A 26138-nucleotide genomic window follows, 5' to 3' on the forward strand; every position below is an offset into this window, starting at 1 on the left:
CTTTACCAGAAAACATAAAAGAAAACAAATGCTTACTGTGTCTTTAGTATGCTAAATATGAAACTCTTTGCACAATGGAAAGTTAGCGGTAGCTGTAATCATGTTTTCCTTTCATCACCTAGCGAACATAATTTTAGGAGAGGACTGCTGTAATTATATTTCAGACAAAAGGAAGCAGAATTCCTGGATAATAATATAGTTGTTCTGATTGTTTTCTTGATAGGGAAAAATAAAGAGAGAGACCACATGAATACTAATTTAATGAACAACATATTTATTAAGCAGTGCAGACTGTACATAATGCATTTGACTTTGGCTGCAATGCAGTAGGCTTATTTTCTTCAAGCACATTTCTTAATATTTTACTACAGCTATTACATTCCCTTCTTATCTGTCCAGCTCTTCAGTTATTTGCATAGTAGGTCTACAGCACAGCACTAAAGTGTTTAGCTTAACTGCAGTCACCAGTGCAGGTACAATCAGCATCAGCATCCACAGACTCCACAACATCCTCAGATGCAGACTTTTTATCACTGCTTCTCTGCCATTCCACCAGGCTTACAGCAGTATCTGTCAGAAGGGAAAAGGCACTGTTAACTAACATCAAGCAAATTAACACATTTCAAGGAAATACTGTTTTGATGGCTGCCAACTCCCTCATCAAGTAAAGAATGAATTCCTGCCCCCAAAACTGACATCTAACTGACTCATTGACTTGGAGCAGGATTTTCACCCGTGATATAATTACTATAATGCTTCCCTAAAACCAAAATGAGTAATGTTTCACGAAGCACAAAGACAACAGGCAGGAGGGTGTAAAAGTGTTAGAGGTAGCCACTGTCAATGTAAGACCACCACACACACATCAGAAGTCTCTTTTTATGTTAGCGCTGCATATCACTGTGTTTTTCAGCCAACAGTTTGTCAGAGTTCATTCTGAAGGATAAGGCCTTTTGAGAATTTTCAGAGGTTCATAAACTTCTAATTAAAGTTTCCCATACATTGTGAAATCTGGCAGAGCGTTGTCAGTTGCAGTATTAACCTTACCACACTGCTTTATCAACAGCAGCTTGAATAAGCCATATCCCTTAATGCTGAAATAATCTAAATGGAATAATGATATTCATCCTCCCAATAAATATTCTTAGCTAGCTGAAGGTTTATCATTGCATCTGGAAGAATATTAGGACATCCATTTAGATTAAGTTTGTATAATGAGAATGGTAAAGCTTTCATAATTTTACCTCCATTTGTTTTATCCCTTAGTTGGACAATACATTTACAGCATGCCATCTCTCATCACAGAGAAAGTTGGAGACTGCTATATGGGTTCACGTTGTATCAGTCACTTCTCTCCTGACATGCTAACACTCTCCTTGTCTAAATTACTGTCCAACCTGAAGCACAGGTTTTGCATAATAAACTGGATAATAAATATTTCCCAGAAAGGTGATAGAGATGCTTTTTTAAAAATAGTAATATTTTCAAGCTGTGAAATGAGAAATGCTATAAAACGTCTGAGCTCTTCTTTTTATATAACATTAATTCTGGTTATGGCTCTTACTATTGGGCACACTGTGGGTCTGATTGCTGCTGCTTCTCCAAGTCATTGAACAAAGAAGGAAAAAGAACAGTTTTTAAGGGCTAGCCTTGGATCCTATTGATCCTTAACCTAAGGAAAAGCAATCATCTTGCTAAAAAACCCACAAATAGCATCTTTTTCCTTGTTTCTCCTCCTTTCCCACCTCTTCCTTTCCTCACTTCTCCTCCTCCTTCTCCTCAGGATAAATAAATTAAAAAAAGTCCTTGATTAGGAATGCTGCAAGCAGAGTTCTCAGTCTCTGGTTCAGTAACTGAACCAGAGAAGCCTGCAGTTGCTGTAAAAGCAGCATGGGCTGCGACAACTAACATATCTTTTTTTCTGATTTTCGTCTTTTCTCACACATTTTTGTGAGAGAACGAGACAGCTTTATTATAGCCTAATATTCTGAGGCAGTGAGAGGCCTGGGGTGATGACATTTCAGAGATACAGACTTGAACACACAAAAGAAATCTGTGAAATGTGGATATGACAAGATTTTGGAAGGTTTTTTTTTTTTTTTTTTTTTGTTGGGGTGGATTTTTCTTTTTATAAAAGGATGCATCTATTCATATCTCAGGGAGAAGTCAGAAAACTATTAGCACTCTCTTTGTGCTGCTTTTTGAATAGGCTGTTGTAGATGGTTGGCTGTTATAGAAAGATACTCATTGCTTCTTTGGGCTGATTCAGCACATTGCAGAAATTATTAACAGGAGCAAAGTGCAAAGTTCTACACAGAAGTTGTTTAAAATTAGATGTAAAATACTCTGTTCCTCTCCAGTATTACTCAACACAGGGGTCCATTGGCTTCAATGACACTACACTGGATTATCCCAGCTAATAAAGGATTTGACCAACAATGGTTAACATAGAGAACAGACCACTTCTGTAGATCTTCTGTAGACACTCCCTAGTGGTAGGTTTCCCTCTAAGGTGTATATGTACTAACTTGTTAAAAGATTTAGGAAGGAATGGATTAGAAATATCTGTTGGTTCAGGGTTGGATTCTCCTCTCATGCTTCTATTAACTTCAGTGTGAACCTTTGTTAGAGAATGCATCATAGCCATGACAAATTGGTATCAGCAAAAGGAGAAAAATGCCAAGTGTTTCTAAAAATCTGGGGCATGAGTGTGTGTGTGTGTGTGTGTGTGTGTGTAAAATACCTTCAAAAACAAACCATTTTTTGAAGCAATCTAGAGAACATTTCAGCAATGTGCTTTTTTTTTTGCTGATGTACTGCACAGCGGCATAGCATGGCAGCCTAATCACAGCACTCATGCCACACTATATGACTGACTTTCAATTGCCTTGCTTGCCCTGGTCTACAAAAAATTGTAGCCGGTAATGTGCATAAAAAGACTTAGTGTTGCTTATTGCAACTTCATGGAGATCCTGAAAACATGAAAAAAAAAATTATTGATCACTGCTGCCCCTTTTACCACCTCAGATGTTTTCCTCAGATGATGCTACCTGTGACCATCTAAACTAGCTTTTAGCTGGCCAGTACTGTCAGTGGTTATAGCAAATACTAATGGGATTAAAAACAGCAGCTCAGAGAGGAGCCAGAGTAACATGGGTCTGTGTGTGGCTGTGCTTTGTTCTTTCGAGTGTTCTGACAGAGCTCCTACAGTTCGTGACTCAGAGAGAGAAAAATACCATACCTTTTGGAAAACAGCGGAAGCCAACCTTAACTGAAGTTTTTTTGATTGGAGTACAGTCCTTCATACATTTCAGTACTGGATCAACAGAGTAGCATGTAGATTCCTCTCCATCGATAGTAGGGTTTCGATTCAGCTTCACATAACTGCGCTGCAGCTTGCACCCTAAGAGGAAAAGGAAGCATAGTTAAAATTGTAGAAATAAATCCCAATCGATCGTTGCAATAATAAAGGGCCATATTTTCTCTTCAGCTTTTATTAAAACACAGGTGCCTCACAAACCATTTTCCCAGTAGTGAGGTTATTGAGATAGGATGAAAATAAGATGGGGGATAGAGGAAAGAGTCTGAAAAGGGAGCTATTTTTAAAATCTAATTGCACAATATAACCCAAATGGAATCATGTATATCCATTTTTTTTAGAACCACACAATACACAGAAAATAACCTCTCATGTCTGAAAGCTATTAAGAACAGATACTGCACACACAGAGGCTACTTCATTGCATTAGGAAAAATGTTATCTGTAGTGAATGGATTAAAAAAGGCAGCATTTATATAATAACATCAAGGATAATTCTTGTATCGGATTATTTTTATAATGCTGCAATTATCTCACTAGAAAGGTATAATGTAACTTAACAGGATCCCAGCTATGATTCTGTTTCCTGACACACAGATAAGTACAATTTTACTGCCACAGTAGTCAAGGAGAAAAAAAAGCATTAACTTCAATGAAGTTATCTCAGGTCCAAGGTAAATGGAGACCTACAGAACAAAACTGTATTGATGTTATGGGAGACCATCATTATTCTTCCAGCTACATGTAAACAGGTTCTTTTACTTCAGGAGTATTTCTAAACGTTTCTCTGAGATTACACCCTCAGACGGTGCAGAAAAAGAATGAAATTTTGTGCACTCTGAAAATTTACACAAACTTAAGATCCAACTCTGCATTCATAGTCTGCAACTTGTTTAGATTAGATTAACTGATTAGATTAAGTCTTTCCTAAGTAAAAGATATCTGCCTCTTTTAAAAAAAAAATAATTTGCAGCTATTGGCAGAGAAAAAGTGAAATTGTATTCTCCTCAGGCATAACGTGGTTTCAGATCTACTAACCACCAGAGCAGGTTTCTTCTAGCAATACCCATGAATGAACAAAAGCAGAACAGCTGTGTGCCAGCTTATGATTTGGCATTAGGAGCTCATTGTGCTTTTCTCTGTCATTATTTCCACAAACTCCACAGGTCTTTCCTCTCATCCATGAAGCAACAGTAACCTGTAAAATAGCACACCTTTGCAGTGAACACTGAAGTGTAGGTCTGTTACATTGCCAACATATTAAACACAAAGAAAGTAGTAACCTTGAAAGTAAGCCCAATACCTTAAGGATTACACCATCAAAGGTCACACTCTTCAGTCCATGTGCTGGAGCTTCCACAGTAACTCTTGTTCCATTTTTATAAATTTTAACGTTGTCTGTAAAAAAGTGAATCATAAGGTGATCTGCTTAATTTCAAATTAATGGAGAAACTGAGTAACACAAAATACATCAAAATGCATTTTCTTTCTCAATGATAACTTTGTTGCTGCAGTTGTGGTATGTTTGCTTTGTTTTGTTTTGTTTTTATTTTTGTAGCAAGAGAAAGCAAAAATGGAAGTATTTATCTCTTTAATTTTGAAAATATTCTACTGCTGTTCTCTATACTTGGAATTGAGTTTTGTATTCAGTCTGCTAAGTCTCAAAATGATAATGATATTGCTGGTTCTACAGCTAAATATCTGAACCAAAGCATCTAACTGTGACTATAACAAGAACTTTTTTCCTGAACAATCATCAACCTGAACATACCACATATAAGAAAGGGCTTTTTTTACCGGTCAGTTATGTGGGAGGAAAGTAAGAGTGTATATGCTATAAGAAACAGGAATGTAAGTCAACACAAATCTTAAGAAAGTTAAGTCTCTTGTTTTTCTTTGAATTATTCCCACTTGTGTTTTCTTTATATTGAGATTTTCTGTGGAATTTGTTAAAATAGCTTGAAGATATTTAGTTTCTGGGTCAGCTCTGGAAAAGTGGTTATTGCAGCTTACCTTTTTCATACTCAGAAAATCCACTCTGTGGTAGAACTGGTTCTTCATTACATGCCACAAGTAGAGATGAATTTGCAGCAGGACAGATTGTGATGTTCCTTCAGAAACAGAAGGAACCCCCCCCAAAACTCAAGGTTAATTTAAAATTTGAAAAGAAGAGATATTTGTGACCAAAGCTGGCAGAGAAAGAATCAACCTGAATGTCTGAATTTTGAATGAATGGACAAATGAGTTATTTTCTTTCTAAAGTGCAAAATTCATTGGGACTTTGTTTTGAGATTTGACCTTTAAATTAAAGATGTGGTGGGGACATAATGAGCACATTATCATAGTGGTGGCTGCAAAATTGAAGACAAGAACTACTAAACCAAAGAGTCTCAGATGAGGATTCCTTCTGGAAATCCTATATTTCCCCAAATATCTGATTGCAAACCAGTTTCACCTAGGAGCTAGATATGTCCTATCCCCAGACTCCCTGAGAATTTGTACCTAATTCCTGAATTGCCAGGATCAATCACACTTACACTGAGGTTGTATTTATGTGAACCTCTCTTGAGAAAGACTGAGGATCAGCCTTTCTTGTAGTAATGATGAATTCTGGTCGTTCGGTACAGCTTTGGGCCACTATCAGGTTGCAGCTTGTATCAAAAGAACATGTATGGTTCACGCGATCGAACGTTTTGAAATCTCCCTCTCTGACTTCACATGTGGCTGCAAAACAAAACCAGAAAAGAAATGGCAGATGGGACAATGGCATATGTGTTTCTGCAAAGCATTGAAAGCCACCTCTATGAGATGGAACTACACAACAAACAATAATGAAACTTCATCATCTCTTTGGCAGAAGCATTCAGTGCTGCCAGAGTCTGCAAGGACACGACTACAGAATGTAGTCTGTACTACAGAATAACACTGTAGCACTACAGAAGAACCACCAGGTATAGACTATACAAGTATTAATTTTGATGACACGCTAAACACAAAACTCAAGCTAGCAGGAACTAAAATATACCTGATTCTTGAGCAACTAAAAATAGTAACTAACAATGATAAAAAGTAGCTCACGTTTCCCACAGAAGTGGGAAGCACCCGCCAGCTAAGACTCACATGACTCCTTTTTGAAGAAAATCATGGCAGAAAATATGTGACCTGTCTTGTACCTATCATCTGATGCCTCTCAATGCAGGGATGGTAACTTCTTAGAAGGGGCAAAAGACAACCTCTAGTCCTTGCAGACAGGAGCAATTCCTGAACTCTGAAAATTTACATCAGTTTGAAGTCTCTTCCTTTACCTGCCAATAAATATTCTTCTAAGTGAAGGAAAGAGCTGTTGAGAAAGCAGGCTTAGAGATGCTATGGTTCCCTAGAAGACCATTACAAGGAAAAGCAAGGCCCAGTCACGGCAGAGGATGGATCTACAAACATTGCTTATTCATAAGACAAGCATATAAGTAATTTACATTGATCTTCTTGTGCTATTTGTGATGCTATTTCAGGAAATAAATTCCAGGCAGTGATATCTCGAGCCTCATAAGTTGGAGATGGGCCTAAGGGCAGAGTGAATGGCATTCGGAGAGCCTGATAGTAAAGTGTTACCTGAAAAAGCAGAAATGAAAATACATTAAGATAAATGGAACTATACTGCTCAAGATATGACTGCAAACAAAAAAAAAAAGACCCTTATCTTGAAGATGCATTTATACAATTGCAGTTGTGTTAGTCTCTCCAGGATTCATCCCAACCTTCAGCTTTTGAGAGCAATCATTGCATTCTTTTCTAGTCACACTTCTTGACTTTTTAAGAAATTGTTAAGGACCTTGGAAAGTAACTGACATAAATGAGTCATAGAGTGGTTTGGGTTTGAAAGACCCTTAAAGATCATCTAGTTCCAAGCCACCTGCCATGGCCAAGGACACCTTCTACTAGATCAGGTTGCTTAAAGCCTCATCCAGCCTGGCCTTGAACACTTCCAGGGAGGGGGCATTCACAGCTTCTCTGGGCAGCCTGTTCCGGTGTCTCACCACCCTCATAGTTAAAAATTTATTCCTAATATCTAATCTAAATGTACCTTCTTTCAGTTTAAACCATTACCCCTTGTCCTATCACTACACTCCCTGCTACAGAGTCCTTCCCCATCTTTCCTGCAGGACTCCATCACTGTAGCTACAAATTTCATTTACCAAGAGAAGCAAATTAATGCCTAGTGTGCTTGCCTCTTCATTACAGTATATTAAAGATCCTGCAATACTGAAGCACCGTGGAAGGTTAAAGACACAGTAATTTCTCTGTGCATGAATAGCTAGCTGTTATTTATTTGCCAGAGATCCATAGGGGAAATTTTTCAAAGTGGTGCACAGGGATTTGGTGGACAAGGCCCAATTAATCAGTGGGATTTTGCAGATTCAGCCTATGCAAGCTGCTCTGAGAGCGTAACTACCTGCGCCAGTTTGGTGAAGGCAGAACTGTATCTGTGGCTGTCATAACTTGCTCGGACCTGTCTCATCAACAGCAGATGTGGGACCTGAGTGCCAGCACAGATAGACGCTATATGTGGTTGCAATAGAGTGCAAGGTGTGCTCAAGGACTCCATTATCTGCTCTGACATCCCTATACATCCTATACATATAGTGTGACAACTAGTCACACTGGGTAAAATTAATAAAGACGTGAGTGCAGAGCAGTTGTACTTGAGATAATTTTGGCCTAACTACTGTTCTCAGCATGGAAATAAGGTATTTGGCTACAAAATCTGATTTTCAACTTATTGCTACATTGCACTGAAGCGGCACAAAATCAAGAGCTCTCTTATATGTACTTCAAGACCCCTGTAATGCAGTCAGGCATACAGCAGCTTTTCTAAAAGGGAATGTTTTGCTTTTTTGCTCCCTTTACATTAAGTATAAAAATGTTATTAGTTGAAAATCCATTCAAGGTAAGGAAAAAAAAAAAAAATTGACACGTACCCCAGGAGCTTTAATTACTGTATCAATTGTTCGTGGAGATGTTGCAGCTGCCCTTACTATGAATTCATGAGATGGATTTCTCTGATGTGCTTCTGAGAAGCCCAACATGAGTGCTGCACCAGGAACATATTGCATGACTCTAGAGATAAACAAGATGCGACAAACTCAGGTACATGAGCAAAAGCAGACATCAGAGGACAAGGACTACTGGCAGTTCTGAAAAAAATGGGGAAGCAATGGAAGAACTGAAAAGTCAAAGAAATAATACTTTGGGTCAAATTAAATGGTTGATTTTGGCCAGAAGAAACACATTAGTTTTATTTGGCTCATTTTAACTAGGTATTTTTTGAGACAAAAAGGCATTTTGAACTGAAATATCAAATAGTTTAGAATGGAAAAAGAAATCAAAGTGTCAAGTTTTTAAATATTTGGGGAATATTTTTAATACAAAACGTGGAAAATGTAGAACATGTTTGCAAAATACTTTTATGCCATTTAACTTGTGTTTTCCAGCCAAAAAAACCCCAACCAAACAAAAAAACCCCAAATGTGTTTGCATTGAAAAATGTCATATAATTTTTTTGGTTTTTAGAAAGACAACTAGTGTAAGAAAGGGAAAATAGGGACTTAAGAAAGAATGAATTACATACGCTGTGCCTGTCTTTTTCATCCATGATGGAAGATTTCCCCATTGCACCTTCAGCTGCACAGCTGGCGTTCTTGCCAGTTGGCCTGTGGTAGCTGTGGCTGCTATCCTATAGTCCCAGCACTCCTTGCCCCATCTCAGTCTGGCCTTCACAAAAAGGGAAACAGTCAGCCAAATTTCAGAGAACAATCACAGAACCATCTCTGACTATTTAAAAATACACGTTTTTCTTCTCTCTTAAAACTTCACATTGATCCTTAATGTTCTAGAGTTTCTTTTTTTTTTTTCTCTAAATAAGCGCACAGAGAAATTTTGCCAACATTCAGAAAAATCTGAGATGTAGTAGAAAAAAGGTTTGCAAGGCTTTGTAGCAACACATGTACATGTTCTTGTCTCTAAGCAGCCTCTGAAACATCAGGTTTGTCATTATTTCCTGAGATTTCCTTAGACTTGGTAGCTTCATAACCAGAATGTATTTTTGTTTTTCTACAGGAAAACTGTGCAATAATCTCTATTAGCTTTCCCCAATACTTCTTGATTTGAATCTCACCTCACTTTTTGCAATGTCATGCTGAATTTGTGAACTGCAGTTGTGAAAAGCAGACATTTGTAAACTGTTAAGCAAAAATCTTTTGTGTTAAAAAGCGCATGGGAAGCACAGCACAGGGGGATGCAGAAAAAGAAAACAGAAGGCCTGTTCACTCATTTATGGTGCTCTCTCAGACATCAACCCATTACCCAACTTTACTTTTTCCATCTTTTCATATGAAACTTAAGAAATACAACATTTCAAATGCATTTGAACTATAAGTCTTAGAAATGAATTATCCAGAGAAAACCAGCCATATTACCAGATGAACAAATTCATAATAGAAAAAATAATAAACAGGTAGTAATGAAGCAGTCAATTTTTCAAACATTTGTTATAATTCCACTGGTCATATTTTAATGTATCTTGAAAGTCAATACTTTTTTTTATTTTGCCAAATTTTTAAGTGGATGATTTAATTTATTTTTTTTTTAGTTTTAATTCAATAGGATTGTGAAATGTAGCAACATTTTCTGAAAGCTTACAAACTTCATGAAATATTTCATACGTACGTTTTTCCTGTTTAGTTCTCCTAATCAGCAGGTGCTATGTGCTTATTTAAAGAATTTAGAGCTTTTCAGATGTCTCTCTGGGTGAAGCTGCCTGTATGCTTACCTGTGCCTTCAGAGGTAGTATTACAGCATCAGCACATGCTTTCCAGTTGGTTTCAGCCAGCTGAACCACAACTAGTTGCACATCAACTTTGGCAGCATCAGAACGAACATATGCTGTAGCTTGATAACCTTGATTTCTGCTGTCACTCCTTACTGCCTGTGCCACAATCGTAATGCCAGGTGGAATTACGTCTCCCAGGAAGCTGCGCTGAAAAACAACCCCCAACCATCTATGCTTAAGTATTTCTGTGTATTCATCCCAGAGCCTACAGCCCAGTTTAGGTGTGCTGGTAGCAGGAAGCAGCCCTTATCCTTCATTAGTTTAGTTTTCAGGACGTATTTCTATATCCCAAATATTTAAGGATAAATTTGGTTGGAATCTTGATTATTTCATTACCACCAGGAATTCTTAAAGACAGGATTGTTTTGATAAGAGATCCAAGACTCCTCCGAACTATCTGGATGCACATAGTAAGATTTTGTTCATTATTTTAACATTCCACATAGCTGCCTACAATATGTCCTAGATATCTTCATAGCAGTATACACATTGATGACAAATTTTAATATACTTCAACTCCTTCAAGCTAAAAGATTATTTCTAAATCCTTAGTAGCAGAGTTACCTTACACATTGCCTACATTTGTAGAGCTATTTGTTCTATTACTGTGTAGATACCTTTACTTATTACAATTATAGAATACTAAATCTGTAATAAAGATGAAAATTATCTATGCTTAATAGGACTTTGCATTTACCTATCAGTAATGACCAGGAAGGATTTCATTTAATAGTTATAGTCTGCATGCACTCATGACCTCAGGTCTACATCTCAAAATAATTTGGTGGACTTAAGTTAAAAAAAGCCTTTACATAAAACCTATTTATTTACTTCCCATTTTTTCCTTAATGCAATTTTTTTGTGTGTTTTGGGCTTTCATAGGAAAAAGAAAATTCTTTCCCCTGTAATATACAACACCATTCCCTTAAATTTTTCAAATTTCCAAATCCAGGCTTTCACATACTGCAAACACCTTTAGAAATGAATCAGAATATACCCATGAAACCAGCAAACAAAACCTAAAAGCCAGGGAAATAAGGAAAAAATTTTTCTGCGAGGGAAAAAATATCCCAACAGACTTTGACATTCAATTTACAAACTTGGCAAGCAGAGTACCTCCTGAGCCTAACCTCCTCAGCTGGTTAGAGTGCCACGACAGCTAAAGTCCCTGCTTCACAGCCAGCAAAGCCTGACTGCTCATTTATACCACATAGATAATGGTACCTCACGTGTTTGGCTGGAACCGTGGCTATGGTGGATACTGACTCCACTGCTCACGTGGCTCCTCCTTGAGCTGTGGCCAGCCTTTTTTCCATGGTGGTGGCTGCTGCTGCTGCTGCTGCTGGTGTGGCTCAGGTGACTGCTTCTGCTGCTGTCACTGCTGCTGCTGCTGTTGCTGTGGCTGCTTCCCGACTCAGAGGAAGATGAGAATGAGCTGCTTGATATTTTATGATTAGGATGCTGCAAAACAAAATCAGGTTAAAAAGCTATAACGTGGCCTCTAGTTTTACAGTATAGATGTCAAAATCAAAGCTATCAGCCTTCCTCTACAGGACAGACTTCTCTATAGGACACACATCCTCTATAGACAGACTTAGACATATGTCACATGTTATTTTTATGACTATAGATAGAATTTAAATATGTTGAGTAGGAATATGCCTTGGATCAACCTGGATCTCTCTGCTGACAGGAAGGCCACACAGACAGTGATTGCAAATGGTAATATCACATTGTCCAGGTCTAATACTAGGGAAAATAAAATCCGACCTTTAGTAAGTGGTCAAATATATCCATTTTCTTAGAAATAAGAAAGAGATTACAAGTTAATTAAAAACTCTATAAATAATCTTCTTCTTTGAAAAGCATGATACATCACAACTTTTTAGGTAACAGCTACAAAAGTCACTGCATTATCATCCTTCTAATACAGACTTAAAATATGTCTGTGCTATAACATATATTAAATGTGGTTTCTGATACAAAACCACATACATGATGACTTTGCTATGATTGCCTAAAAACTGTGGATATAGTTATTCCCATTGGAAGATCTTGCTGTTTTATAATTCCCTCATGTTTTATGTTAACTTAGCTTTGACTGCATTGTACAGCATCTAGCCTAAAGGTATCCTGACCAAAATTTGAGGATTGCAAGTGCTGTGACAACTGAAGGATGTAGTGTCACATATTTTAGTAATAAATATGCTTATTTTTGCCATTGCCAATGTGGTTATTGGACACTATGGAATGCTCAAGCAAAATGAACCAAACAAAGCCCTTCAGTAACATGCTTGATCATATCAACTGTAGCCACTATTGGAATGTGCACTTGAACTAAAGACCTACCCAATGGATGTGCTCAGACCTGAACTGGAGCTGGTATACTTTTGGAAGGTGATGTTTCTGTGAAATTCCAAAAGAAGTTAAAGTTATTACCTACAGCTCAGTGAGGAACACCTTCTAAGAGAAGTCAAAGCATCAGAAAATTTTACCCATTCTGCAGAAATGCCGTAACTGCTGTGACTGTTAAATTGGGACTTGACATGTTTTGTTTCAGCTTGTCTGTCATATTTGCTGTGGCGATAGGAAGCACCAGTGCTTTCACTGCTGCTGCTGGTGCCACTGCTGGTGCTTCTGCTGCTGCTGCTGCTACTCTCTGTTTTTTGCTTCTGCTCACGGACAGTGCTGTCTCCTTGAGCAGCACTGGCCTGTGGAAATAGTGTGGTCTTGGACTGCTTCTTAACCTTATGTTTTATACCAGATGCTTTGCTACTGCTACTGTTGCTGCTATCTGAGCTGCTACTTCTGCTGCCTTTGCTCCTCCTACTACTGCTTCTGTTGCTGCTGCTGCCCTTGCTGCTGCTACTCCTGTTACTACTAGTGCTGCCCTTGCTACTGCTACTGCTGTGGCTTTTGCTACTACTACTACTGCTCTTGCTGCTGCTGCTACTACTACTGCTTTTGCTACTGCTACTACTGCTTTTGCTGCTACTACAACCACTGCTACTACTACTACTGCTTTTGCTGCTACTGCTGCTGCTGCTACCACTACTGCTTTTGCTGCTGCTACTGCTGCTACTGCTACTACTGCTTCCACTACTGCTGCTGCTGCTACCACCACTGTCCCCAAAGGGGTAGAATTTCTTTCCTTTGATTTTGGACTGTCTTGTTTTCAGGTTTATCTGGGTGCCTTCTTGTGATGCTCTGTTGTCAGAGTCGCTGCTGGAGGGGCTGCTTGTTGTACTCTCAGCACTTCCACTGGTGCTGCTGGCACTGGATGATGAGCTTCTGGATTTTCTTGTCCCCTAGTCAATAGAAACATTGGAAAAACAAAATTATTTCCCTGTGTTCTTGCAGAAGGCTGTGAGTAAAATCAGATACAGAGAGCTATTAATCTTTCTATTGCCTTATAATACAAGATGTATACCTGACAGAATTCTTACAATATATCACAATAAGGCAAATTCATAATAGTGTGTTAAAACCACACATAAGTAGAACAGCATGCCAAACCTCTTTGTGCTAATGAACATGTGTAACATAGAAATTGTTGATCATACAATTACATGTAACTAATGGTGGTAATGACAGTACTAATGCTGTATCTATCTCAGGGCAAATTGTGTAGATAGTGTCATACCTTTTTGCTACAGCTGCAGTAGCTGGAAAGAACAGCCTGCCTTTTGGACACACACAACAGCTGTTTTGTGTCTTACAAGAGGTTTTCAGAAAAACCTACAAAACCAACCTGCTCTTTCTAATGTCCTTCACCTGCAGAAGAGATGATTGCAAACAAAAGACCTGCAGAAAGACTTGTGTACTCCAAAGCCTGTCTTTATTTTCCAGTTTTTATATACTATCTAAACAAAGGAAGATACTTAGAAATATAAATAACTAAGCTTTGTGGAATGTCTCCCACAAATCTAGAGGTGGATTTTTACAGCAGTACCTGGTCATCAATATCACCAAGGATTTTGTTCACTCTTCTAATTGCTTCTTTGCTGGAAGATACTTGTGCCTCTGGATCTTCAAATGTTACTAAACGTACCATTTTTGTAGGAGCTTGATCTCCTGTTTGAATTGTGACTTGTATTTTTTCAATAGGTACCTCTGTGTAAACTGAAATTGCACAGCAATTACTATTACTGTTAGTATTAGCAACTGAATAATAGAACAAGCCAATTTTTTGGCTATAATTTATTTAGCAATTCTACTTCAGATGAACATATAAATGCTTATTGATTATTTTTGGTATTGAGCAACTCTGTTAAAAAATTTCTGTAGTAGCTAACGCGCTTACTGGAAATAACCAAATTTTAAAATATTAGCATGATACCAGATTATTTTCACGTCAATAAACAGAATGATCAGCAAATTTAAGTCTAGTGATTTGGGCTGCTTAGCTAGGTGACAGTATGGGATAGCGAATTAGGCATCAGAGAGGAATTGAAGCTCAACTCTTGAAGTGTAAAGAGTGGCCCAATGGTTAGGTCATTAATTTAATACTTAAGAGACCTACATTCAGTGGCCTGCTGTGCTTTTACTTCTTATGACCATGGATTAAGTCATTAAAGACTAGATCCTGGTGGGGTTAATCCATAATTCACTTTAGAGCATGGGTTTTTAGAGTGCAGGTACTGAGCACTGCATCAGATTTTTTGCCCATGTCCAATTACTCTGTGCTTGCATCCCAAATCCAATGATTCAGGATGCATCAGACACACTTTGTAGGCCCAGAGCACCTCTGCTTGACACCAAGCATGCTGAGTGGCTTTGCTGGGAGAACTGGGAAATCGCTGCTCAGATAAACTGGGGAGAAATGGATTCCTGCTACAAGTGTAGTCTCTTGCCAATACTGCCAGGGCTGGTAGGTCTAATAGCAATATTAGTGGTACTTAAGATACAAAAGGTATATATGTACTATATGTACATATACGTATATATACACACCCTCCTATCCAGCCATCAATTACTTTCCTTTTTGTGCACAGTCATATTTACCTGGCTTGAAGCTCATTCTGAGGGTGTGCTCTCCAACAAGATAATAAAGAGGCACATTTTTGATAAACGCTGCGTTTACACTTTTCTTCTCAATACACACTTGAACCCCAAATGTACTTGCATTGGAACACATGGACTGAACAAATGGCTCTTTTTGTGAAGAAGAATGTCCAAAGGAAAAGGAATTTCCTGGTGAAACATCTTCTGCAGACTTTCTATCCTATTAAAGAATACATATGTCAAATTAAACTGAAAACCAGTAAGGAATACTTGCAAGTTATGAATATTATTTTGATAATAGTTTCACGTATTCTGCAGGAGGAATTAACTAGTTTATTTGAGATAGCAAGGCCATGACATAGGACAGCTTCGACAAAATGATAAACTGAATGATTTGATTAGACTGTCTAGTTTAAAAAGATCTTCAGGCTATAAGAATGGGAAATTATATCACAAACTAATTCTAAATATATAATTTTGGTTTCCTGGAGTATTAGACACTGTTAACAGGTTCTTGACAAGTCTGGGTATGCTCTAGACTGACTGAAGTTCTTTACTTTGATATCTGGTTGAGACAAAAAACAGAACCTTCACTTTTATCCATGAAAATTCTGCCTCCATTGAGGTCCAACATGAATGTGAGACTATATCAACTATATGGTCAAAGCATATCAGATTTCAGAAACTTCCACTCAAAATTATTTACATGTGCTAAACAATGCTTGCAGAAGAACAAATTAAAATTAATAAAAATTAGAATTCATGAAATGAAAATCATGTTTTCGTGGAGCAACAAAGAAAACAGCTAAAGACACATAATCTTAAATTTTCATTTCGCATGTAATACAGGTTTTCAATTATTTTTTTACTCAGTTTATCATGTTTCATAAGATTTCAAACTTCTATGAACTCCACTGAAAAAACTAAAAGGAATTTTACTGCTAATATATTGTTTTTTCAATGGAAATTTTAATGATATTGGGAGATGCTCCAGTTAGTGCCATTATGCAGTTGCTGTTCATTTAAGAAAAAACTGTGAAATGCTGTTTTCAAGCAGGACAACACATAAGCACACAACAGAAGAGCTTTGCTTGTTCCATTATATTGGAAACTGCTCTCGGTGACAGTATGTTTACCTATTGAATTCTCCATAGGAAAGTGCTATACTCATCCTCTATTCGTCTCTTATTTTATGTGAAAACCCTTCAGAGTTGCAGGACAACAATGAAACCAGAACAGGACAGTGTATTCCTCACCTCTGTCAGTCTTACTCTGAATGAATTGTCACAGCGATGCCTTCACAATGCTGCCCATCATAGAAAACCTATACTGGCTTTTACAGAAAACTGTAGCTCAGGAAGTCATTTGACTTGACACACAAACTGCCATCCATCCTTGAATTAGGATGCTTACAAGCATTAAATTTGGCTCTACAAGTTGAGCAGTGGAGCATCTCATGGAACATGTGTGTCTGCCCCAGGAATGTGATGCTTGCATAAGGGTTGCAAAATATGTTAAAGCTTGTGGGCCTAACCTGTAGATGGCAGTCTAAAATTAACTACCAAAGAAAATGCTTTTGCTTTGGCAAAAGTGTTGCAAGTTTGATATATTACACTCCATATTTTGAAATAATGTTATTATAGGGTTATTTGTGTTATTAGATTGAACCTAACTTATTTTGAGTGAAGCAGCATGGATCAGAGACAAATTGTACATTTTTCTACGGAGAAAAGAAATAGTCTCCCAGTGATTAAAAGCCCCCAAAAGAATAGTTAGACACTACATTGTTTACCCTGATGTTGTCAGTTTCTCCTGATGCAGAATCTGAATCAAAAGACATCTTCATTATGTCTGGCACCGCTTCAGGTAGAAGAACTGGAGTCATCTTACTAGCAGTCAAATCCCCAATATTTCGTGTAACAGCAAATGTCTTAGACCTGCAGAATATACATTAGAGGAAACCTGTATCGATAAAGAACTGTTGAAGAGGAGACCTGAATAATGCTTTGTAGCACATAGTCAGCAACAAGTATCATACCTTGCAAACTGCTTTACAGGTACAGCATCTTTCCTGTTGCATTTTCAAGAACCACCAAGAGTGAATAAAGACATGGACCTATCTCAGGGACAGGTATCTCTGTCAGGCTTTTAGAATCAGATGTACAGGCTAAAAGCACTGCAGCTGATAGGATGTCCTATGGGTATGCCTAACACCTTGAAGAACACTCCACTTACTTAGACGCCTGGCTGTGGGTTACATTATTACATTCTTAGTCTCCTATTTTGGTATGCTGGACTTTTAAATTTTTGAACTAATCTTCTGTGTGTTACTGCTAAACTTAGTTCTCATTTTGTTTGACATTGTATTTGGGAAAATTCTGCCATAACTTAAAAAAAAAATAATCTCTGGGGACTGCTGGCTAATAATTGCTGTTTCCTGTGCAACTTTTGTTAAAGTAGAACGAGAACCTGAAAGTGTCTCCAGCTTGATCTACATTCACGGGGAGTACTCATGGCTTGGCGAGACATCACAGAGAGATGTGTAGGAAGGTTAAGATCCTATTTATGTAAAAGTGCTCAGTGCATTGGTTCCAGTGTTGTGGACTCTTAAGAGTATTAGTCAGGATACAGGATGAATGATATAAGGTAAAACATGAGACCAAAACTCTCATGGCTAAACATCCTGATTCCCTGGCTCCATACCAATGTTCTTCATGGAAGTTGTTGCAGTGCTGTAATAACTCGGAACTTTGTTTTGGGTCAGAGGAACACCTTGAATACTGAATATTTTTGAGAAATGAAAGTGTATTTCCCTCAGCTATTAATATGGTACTATCTCTACCTTATTAGCCATTTGTCAGTGCTAACGTCCAGCTCAAAATCCCCTGCATGCTGTTTCTTGAGTATGAAGTTGATCTGGTTGCCCTGGGGCTTTTGTGGTTTGCCAATGGAGGGGGTCTTTGTGAAAATGGATGGAAAAATGGCCTGAAAAATGGTCTCTATTTTAATATGGTCCACACTGTACTATCCTGAGCAATTCCAGTCTAACCTATTTGAAAGATGAATTTGTATTCATTTGATAGCCCTCTCTTCCTCTTGAAGGCTCCTACCGTGCTGTGTGCACTGTGAAGCACACAATTGCTCTTCATGTGGAACACCTCAATAAAACATGTGTCATCTGTGGGCTTTGTTTTCTTTTCCATCTTTCTCTTTTTTGAGATAAGGACATGACAGTAACACTCCATGCTGGGTGATAGGAGAACCTTGTAGAATGGAATCTGAAATAAAATATTCTCCCTAACAAGCTGAGGAGATAAAAGAAAATACAAATCAACTTGCATTTCAGATGGCTCATCTGGGTAAAGGGACAAAAAGGGAAATGGCTTTTATATTAATCCCATTCAATAATTCAAATGACCACTGAACTGCAGGCTGGGTCTCCAAGCAGAAAGCCCTGGGGTTGCTTTTCCAATTTTTTTTTAGTATTTTTTATGCCAATAGTCTACTCCTGCCACCTAATGAATGTGGAGGATCGATTCCTCCCTGTTGAGCACAGAGAGCTGACAAATGTAGCTGCATCACAGGTGACACATGTCAATGTCTGCAGAATCACACAGCACAGTAAAAATAGGCTGCAAGAGCTAGCTCTGGTGCTTTAACAAGAAAAACAGTCACAAAGAAGGCCTAAAGCTATGGTATGAAAGAATTTGTTCTCTCTGATCCCACATCAGGGAGAAAAAATAAAAAGGAGGTTTTCCAATATGTATTAGTGTATTTTTTGGATGAGAGAAGAAGCTGTGCTATAGTGTCAGCCAAATTCACTGCAGGGGTAAGGGACAAGCAATTCAGCTGTTTTGGGCTGATGTTTCAGTGAACGTGGCCTCACATACAGCCCTAGCATGGGGACAGCAGAGCTCAATGTCTGTTTAAAACAAAACAAACCAAAAAATCAATGAAAAACTGTTTTCCCAGGTTTTATAGCACAACATGACATCGCATCTAAATAAATGAGAAGTAAGAGACAATCCTCCAACCATATCTTTAAGTCTCTTGCTGCTGTGGTAAAATGAAAACTTCTGCCGTTCCTACATGTCACCCTTCTGACCTTGGTGCAAAGGTGTTACAAAACCAGATTGCCAGTCATATCCTTTCTCTGTCCCCAAACACAGCACACTGCCATGCAAGCTCCCAGTATACACTGGCTCTTCTGCACTTTTCTGCTATACATGCTGTATACGTGTTGTACACAGAGTTGTATTTTCTAATTCATCTTATAAATGAGATGCCCATCTGAAGCAATTTCTGCTTATCCTACAGTTAAAACAAACAGAAAAGATCTATGATACAAGCTCTATTCAAGATAATGTATATACTTCAGTAATCTGTCATGATGAATATGTGATATATTTGCAAAGTGCATTCTCTGGCAGCTCTCCATATCTCCATTTTAATCACAGGGCTCTAATTTTCCCCCCAGATTTATTTGATTTTTACTTCTTCATGTAAACTTTGTTTAAAAGTATATTTAAGTAGCCATCTGTAGTATACTAAATAATTATGTTAAAAGAGCCTTAAAAATAACTATTATTTTTAATTAAATTTAACTTTGATAGGACTGGATTGAAACACATGCTATATATTCTCTCCATGGTATGATTAATTATTTTGCTCTGATGTTTGCTATAAAATCAAGTCTTTAATGTGCTGATTTGTCTTGGGAATGCAATTTCTCTATCACAAAATTTTCCATCATTATTTTTTTCTATTTAGAATTTGCAATTGCTCACCTGAGCTTCTCTTGCACTACCAAAAATTTATATAAATCTCACAGTTGTGACAGGTTATAAACTCTACAGTATGTAGGATATAACTGGACTTAATGCTATTGAAGACCGTTTGCTTCCTGTGTCTGCATTTGAGAGATGAAGGGGAAAACAATATCACAACCTGATTAGGTTTAATATGTGGAACTATATAAGGTAACCCACTGACCATCAAGACAAAGTGTCCAATACTAAATATTTTGAACACAGCTCACAAATGAATGAAACAAGAGCTTTCTAGAACCATTTCTTTAAATGAGGAAATTAAAGCTAACAAAGGAAGGTGTCAGAATATCTCTAAAATATTGAATTCAATAGGTTCTTTATTCCTTGATGGATTTATGCAAAAGAAATAGAAAGTCTATGTTAAACTAAAAATTTTTACTCATTCTATATAGAATATATATACACATCTCTCTCTCTATATATATATCTCCTTTCTCTCTCTGTTATGTCTCCTTGTTTCTCTTCATACCTTTAAGATTTTACTTTGTTTGGTCTTTGACCTCCTCAGTAATGTGGTTCAGTGTTACATTCTCTAGTTATTGCTTTGCCTTCACTTGCACTCATTGCAGTTTCATTGCTCTGTGTGGTTTCCACTGACCATTTATTTTGTAACAGTGAACTGGAATGCTTTTTGGAAAAAAAATGACGGTGCTAAAATTTAGCTAGTGAGTATTATGTTTCTCATATACCTGTCATTATGGAGCTATTTCTGAGTGAATACTTCACTTTATAAATGATAATGCTGCAGAATCTGGGGCTGGGCTTGGGCTGGAACTCACGGGCTCTCCTGCTGTAATCCCTTGTATCTGATACTGACTTGCTTTATGTTTATGGCAATGCATTTAACCCTTTTTGTGTCTGATTTAATTTCCCCTTAAGTCGAAGGAGGAAAACATTTTTTATTTTGCTTTGCAGGGAGGATCCTTCTGTTAACATTCGTAGCTCTGCTTGAGGCTCTGAACTCCATATCAGTGTCCAATACTCTCACCCATCTCAGTTCAGCATCCTGAGTTCATTAACATCTGCCTCGCCCTCTCCAGCAGTAAGAGCTAGTGTGAGTGGGTACCTGAACACCCTGGTGACCATGGAAGCAGACTGTCCTGGGATTCACAGGAAACTGAACAAGACTTTTGGACCGTGGTGCCCCCGTTGTTTACATGAATCTAACTTTTGGTGTATGAACTGCCAAAACCCTCCCTCCTCTGCATGGAGAACCTAATTACAATCACATTTGATGGAGTGGAGGAATTATCTTAGGGAAGAGGATGTGATGTCTGATGTCTATTACGATGATCTGTGACCACTGAAGGGCAAGGGAGAGTAATGATTAGCCTAACTGGTGGCTAAACTGAGGAGACCTACAGAGCTTCTCTGGAGAAACAGCCACAAATGCTAATTGCAGCTGTATCAAGCAACTGAGCTTTTTTTGTTGCAGCTGTATACCTAGAGCAGAAACTTTTTAGCATTTTGCAGATTGTATAACAGCAGATTTCTGTTGTCAGGGATGCATTTTCCTTTGTGGTGCATATTCGGCTTGCATTTCTCAGTATTTTGTCATGTGTGTGTGAAGGCTTCCTAAGCTTTGGTCTACTACTTTGATTCCTTGAATATACTCTTTCTCTTTCCTCCTTCTCTTCGTGCTTGTATTTCCATCTGTTTTTATTTGTTTGGCATCTGGCTACAACAGTTTTCCACAGTGTATTTTAATTGCACGCACAGTGTAAAAACACAAGAAACACCAAATCCTCTACATTTCAAGGTGTCAAATATAATTATATATGGGTTATCTGTTGTAACTGATAGGATTCAGATGGCTTATACCTTACCTAGTGTCTCCAGTTCAAATATATGTTGGGATAGAAATTTTATGCCATTTATATTTCAAATAGCTTATGGGTCTCAATAGCTGCAAAATGGTCCTAAAGAGGATTTTCAGGGGAATACCACAGGAAGTAATGCTTATTTTCAAGCAAAGCTTTGATGCATGTCACTTCATTTAAAATAAATAAACTACACCAATCGTTGCAAATTACCCAAACTGTCAGTCAAAGACAAGAAGCAAATGTTCTATTAGCAAAGGAGCTGCATTGCTACATAGAAAGATAATAAGAGCTGGATCTTACCTTACAGTAATTATGTTAGTCTCATCTTTACATGGTGGAATTTCAATTTTGATATTTTTTCCCTTCATATGGACAGTGGCAACAACATTTACAGGTATTTGAGCGTTTGTTTTGGTGTGTGCTTCCAGCCCTGCCTGGATCATGTGTGTGTTGATCCCCATTACAATGGTCATCTCTTTAGCCATACTGGAAAGGTAGAGTGAGAGCAAAATTATGTTCAGGCAGCCAACATTTCTTGAATTAACATGGCCTTTGTCACTTAGAAATATTATTCCTTTATTTTATATTAGATATTTACCTTACACTCATTTTGGATCGCAGCCTAATGTTGGCATTTAGTAACTCGTTCAATCTGAAATCAGACTTTGGAGAAGGTGTAATCTGTGCTTGAACTATTACAAAGAAAACAAGAGTGTTAAAAACCCTCCCCCCAGTCCTAAAAAGTAGGTTTACATTGGTCAAGTCTTGAAATACGTTACCATTTCCTGCCACTTTTGTGACAGAATAGTAATAGAAGCTGGTCTCTGTTGGGAACCCAGTGCAGGTTGGCACGATACGACGGATCTCAGAGGACAGTAAAGCCTTGGTCCACTGCCTCCCTACACCATTTTGAAGGCTACTGATTATTCTCCTTAATGAAGGGATTTTTTCATCGGGTCCATACCATGCCTGAAATTACAAAGTTCAACTTGTCTAAATAATCAGAACTTGAATATCATGATCTGTGTCATTAACTATGCCCCAAGGGGAAAGATCTGCCAGCCATGATTATAACTATACCTGATCAAAGCTTGACCTCATTTGCCTTGATTAATACCGAGGACAAAACCCTCTCTTGAATGAAAAAGTTAAAAAAAGGAAGAGAATATGCAATAGAAACAGTACTTTAAAGCTTTTCATGCCTGGGTGATGATATTTTCAAAATGATACCTGCAATGCATTTTGGATGGCATTTTTATCAAGTTCACCAAAGAACAACTCTTGGCCAAATATCTTCAAGTAGCCCGAAGCAAAAGGTTTTTCACTGGAGTATGCCTTCCAGTCGGAGAGCTGCATGAGAAGAGGAAGAAAGTCCAATTCTGCATAACATTTGGAAAAGCAATGCCTTAGAGACTTTCTTTTCCCTGAGAATTTACCGTTTTCAGGACTTCCTTGAAGTCATAGTCAGTCTCCCAGTCCCTGTCAGGAAAGTAACCTTTAGCAAACACCTCCTGCAGTCCTTCAACTGTTATTCCCACCTGTGGGAAGATGCAAAGTGTAAATGCCAACTGTATGACAGTTTTAAGAAGGGATCAGAGGATAAACTATGGGTACACCCAATTACCTCCCAGGGATCCGCCACTCTTCCAAGGAAATGCGCTCGCAGCTGGGATATTGCCGTTGTTGGAATTAAGTTGCCTGCATTATTCAATACCAAATATTTAGCTGCCAGTCCACTCATAAGGAAATCTGAAGAGGAAAAGGCAGTAAAGCACAGCACAGTTAGTTTTGAAAGCCACAGTTTGTAGATTGTATCAATTTACTAATTGCATAATTCAATTGATAGAGCACGGTATGAGGAAGGCCAGAGGGCCCAACTATAAAACTGATGTTATAAAACAGTCATATACAGAATATTCTGCATTTTTTGACCTATTAATGCACAAAATTACAAGCTCCCTGCCAATTGCATGGTGGTAGGTAGCTATTTTTCCAATTGCTTCTGTTATATCCTTTACATCCAGTCAGAGTCTATAACATCAGTTTATGAAATGCTTTTATGAGACATCATTTAGGACAACTTGACAGAGGGGATCAGAAAAGAAAACAAGTTTGCCATCTTTTGCTAATAATTTGGGGGAAGTGATATAGATGGCCTAAATTGCCTATATCTGAGTAATGTAACTCAGACATTACATAGCACTAATGCTCTAAGAAAATGTTTACTAATGGAAAATCCTACTGACACATTCAGATGATGCACTGTAACCACTTCACTGGATGAGTGTGATGGCACCTGCATGTTCTTGACCCAAGGAAGGGGGGAAGATCAAAGAAAGCAGTCTTTGATACATATGGACGTTAGTACAGATATTTAATTATATGAACCTGAATTAAGAGTCAGATTCTGTTAGCCCTCACATTGAGCAAAACCTGTTTCGTCCCTTTGATTCAGTAGCAGTGTGCAGAGCATGAAACACTATTTGTGGTGGCCAGGTGTGACAGTTTCCAGATTAGAAACAGATTCATCTGACATTATTGCCTGTTATTAAAAATTCAGCATCTAGTACCAAAAGGACTTGTGGTGCTGAGGGCACATTTTTGTTTTTTAGCAAAGAAATAGGTACCGCATTACAGCTGTCACTATGGTAACTCCTCCAGAATGGACTCACTGAAACACATTTCACCTGTGGCTAGTGATGACAAATCAAATCAGAAAGCTGGAGGATGGATCCTTCTTTCACACCAGTGTAATAGACAATTGACTTCATTTATCTAACCTGAGTTATCCAAGTCTAAGATTAGCGTGTGTGAGAAAAGGGTCTTGTTTCTTATTCTTCTGTAGGGATTTAACTGTTACATATGCATGGTAACTAAATTTTGAACACTAGACTTCACTAAGAAGTAACGCAATTTGCTGATGTGCTGTATTTACAGGCTGCAGCCAGAACAAAGCAACCTCCTTCACATAGCTCTCTGCCAGCTACCCTCATGTACACCCTTATTTCTCACAGTGTGAAAATTCAGATAGCTTAATTTTAAAATCAAAAGTAAGAGGAGAAAATGAGTACCTAAAACTAGAAACATGCATCTGTGTATTACTGGAAAAGGTATCTCTTCCTGAATGCATTTTAAATGCTACAGCAGTTCACACAGTGCTTATTACTATTAGACTGCATATCATTATAGACTGTATTTCTTTGAGCACTCTCTATCTCCATCTCTGAGGCAGCAAGCATTTGTATCATATATTACTGTGGTTGTTGTGGTATGTATTATATTTATTTTTATTACAGAGCATATTAAAAGGCCATATAAAAAACATGAAACAGGGCAGAGCAACAATGTGATCTATAAAAGCCTTTCAAACCACTCCTCTCTCAAAAAAGGCGGCAAAAGTACTTGTATGCTTAGCACTGTGGATTTCAGATGTTTCAGAGTCTCTTTTTGTATTATTACTTTAAAAAGAATCTTTACATGTACCAATGAATAACAAAAGTGCATAAAACATTCAGATTCTCCTAGATAAACAGCATGTGTAAGGAGACTGTGTTTATAAGATATAACATCCCTTTTCTGCCAGCTACATATGCCAAATCACTGAAGCTGTCATGGTCATTTACATAGGAGAATTGCTTAAAAAATCTCTACTGAGAAAAAAAAAACACACATGGAAAATAGAAATAGCTACAATTTGGCCCAGCAAGAGCTGTCTTCTAATCTGGTCCTCCCTATTCTGACTATATTTTTATGTGCAACTCCCACTGATGTAACTGATGAGCTTCCAGATCCCATGTGTGGATCTGCTCATTTCAGTAGAGAATTTTGGTGCAAGAAAAATCTGATGACAATAAGTGTAAGTTATGTGCTCAGAGTTGCAATGAATTGTCACATGTGAATGTTTTCAGAGTTTTGCAGTTTCACTGGGCACTGCTGTTGGGGTGAAGAGTATTTAGCATAACATTTGAATTCTGCAAGAGTTGTAGGTATTCAGCACTGGTAGAAATTAATCCACTTCAGCAGTAATTTAGGTCCCTTCTGTTTGTTTGGTGCCAAACAATGGTATGAAATTGTAAAGCACCACTGAGACTATGGCATTTGATACAGGAGCATGTGCCTCCCCAGCTAATGAAAATGGAGGGTTAGAGCCCCACAAGCCCTTTGGTAATTTCATGCTGGCAGTGCACAACACAAAACAGACAGGGACTTAAACATTCTCCAAAAACAGAGCCTGAGATTTTAACTTTTTTTTTTTTTTTTTTTTTTTTTCCCTTGAA

General features: G+C 37.9%; 1 protein-coding gene across 1 annotated transcript in view; it reads right to left on the reverse strand.

Annotated features, from left to right (window-relative positions):
- Positions 1–251: 251 nt before the first annotated feature.
- LOC103781929 (vitellogenin-1-like) overlaps positions 252–26138 on the reverse strand; it is a 40495-nt gene continuing 14608 nt past the window's right edge. The window contains exons 14-36 of the mRNA XM_008949656.1: positions 23486–23610; positions 23298–23399; positions 23092–23211; positions 22641–22830; positions 22460–22553; positions 22162–22347; positions 17002–17146; positions 15210–15429; positions 14158–14327; positions 13075–13513; positions 12701–12999; positions 12555–12611; positions 11430–11666; positions 10146–10352; positions 8946–9088; positions 8296–8434; positions 6793–6928; positions 5857–6043; positions 5333–5430; positions 4623–4717; positions 4358–4517; positions 3242–3403; positions 252–570 (exon numbers count right to left, since the gene is read on the reverse strand). Coding sequence (XP_008947904.1) covers positions 452–570; positions 3242–3403; positions 4358–4517; positions 4623–4717; positions 5333–5430; positions 5857–6043; positions 6793–6928; positions 8296–8434; positions 8946–9088; positions 10146–10352; positions 11430–11666; positions 12555–12611; positions 12701–12999; positions 13075–13513; positions 14158–14327; positions 15210–15429; positions 17002–17146; positions 22162–22347; positions 22460–22553; positions 22641–22830; positions 23092–23211; positions 23298–23399; positions 23486–23610 — 3830 coding nt within the window. The 3' untranslated portion in view covers positions 252–451. The remainder of the gene's footprint in view (positions 571–3241; positions 3404–4357; positions 4518–4622; positions 4718–5332; positions 5431–5856; positions 6044–6792; positions 6929–8295; positions 8435–8945; positions 9089–10145; positions 10353–11429; positions 11667–12554; positions 12612–12700; positions 13000–13074; positions 13514–14157; positions 14328–15209; positions 15430–17001; positions 17147–22161; positions 22348–22459; positions 22554–22640; positions 22831–23091; positions 23212–23297; positions 23400–23485; positions 23611–26138) is intronic.

Source organism: Merops nubicus, unplaced genomic scaffold (genome assembly GCF_000691845.1).
Source record: "Merops nubicus isolate BGI_N331 unplaced genomic scaffold, ASM69184v1 scaffold35591, whole genome shotgun sequence".
Taxonomy (NCBI): domain Eukaryota; kingdom Metazoa; phylum Chordata; class Aves; order Coraciiformes; family Meropidae; genus Merops; species Merops nubicus.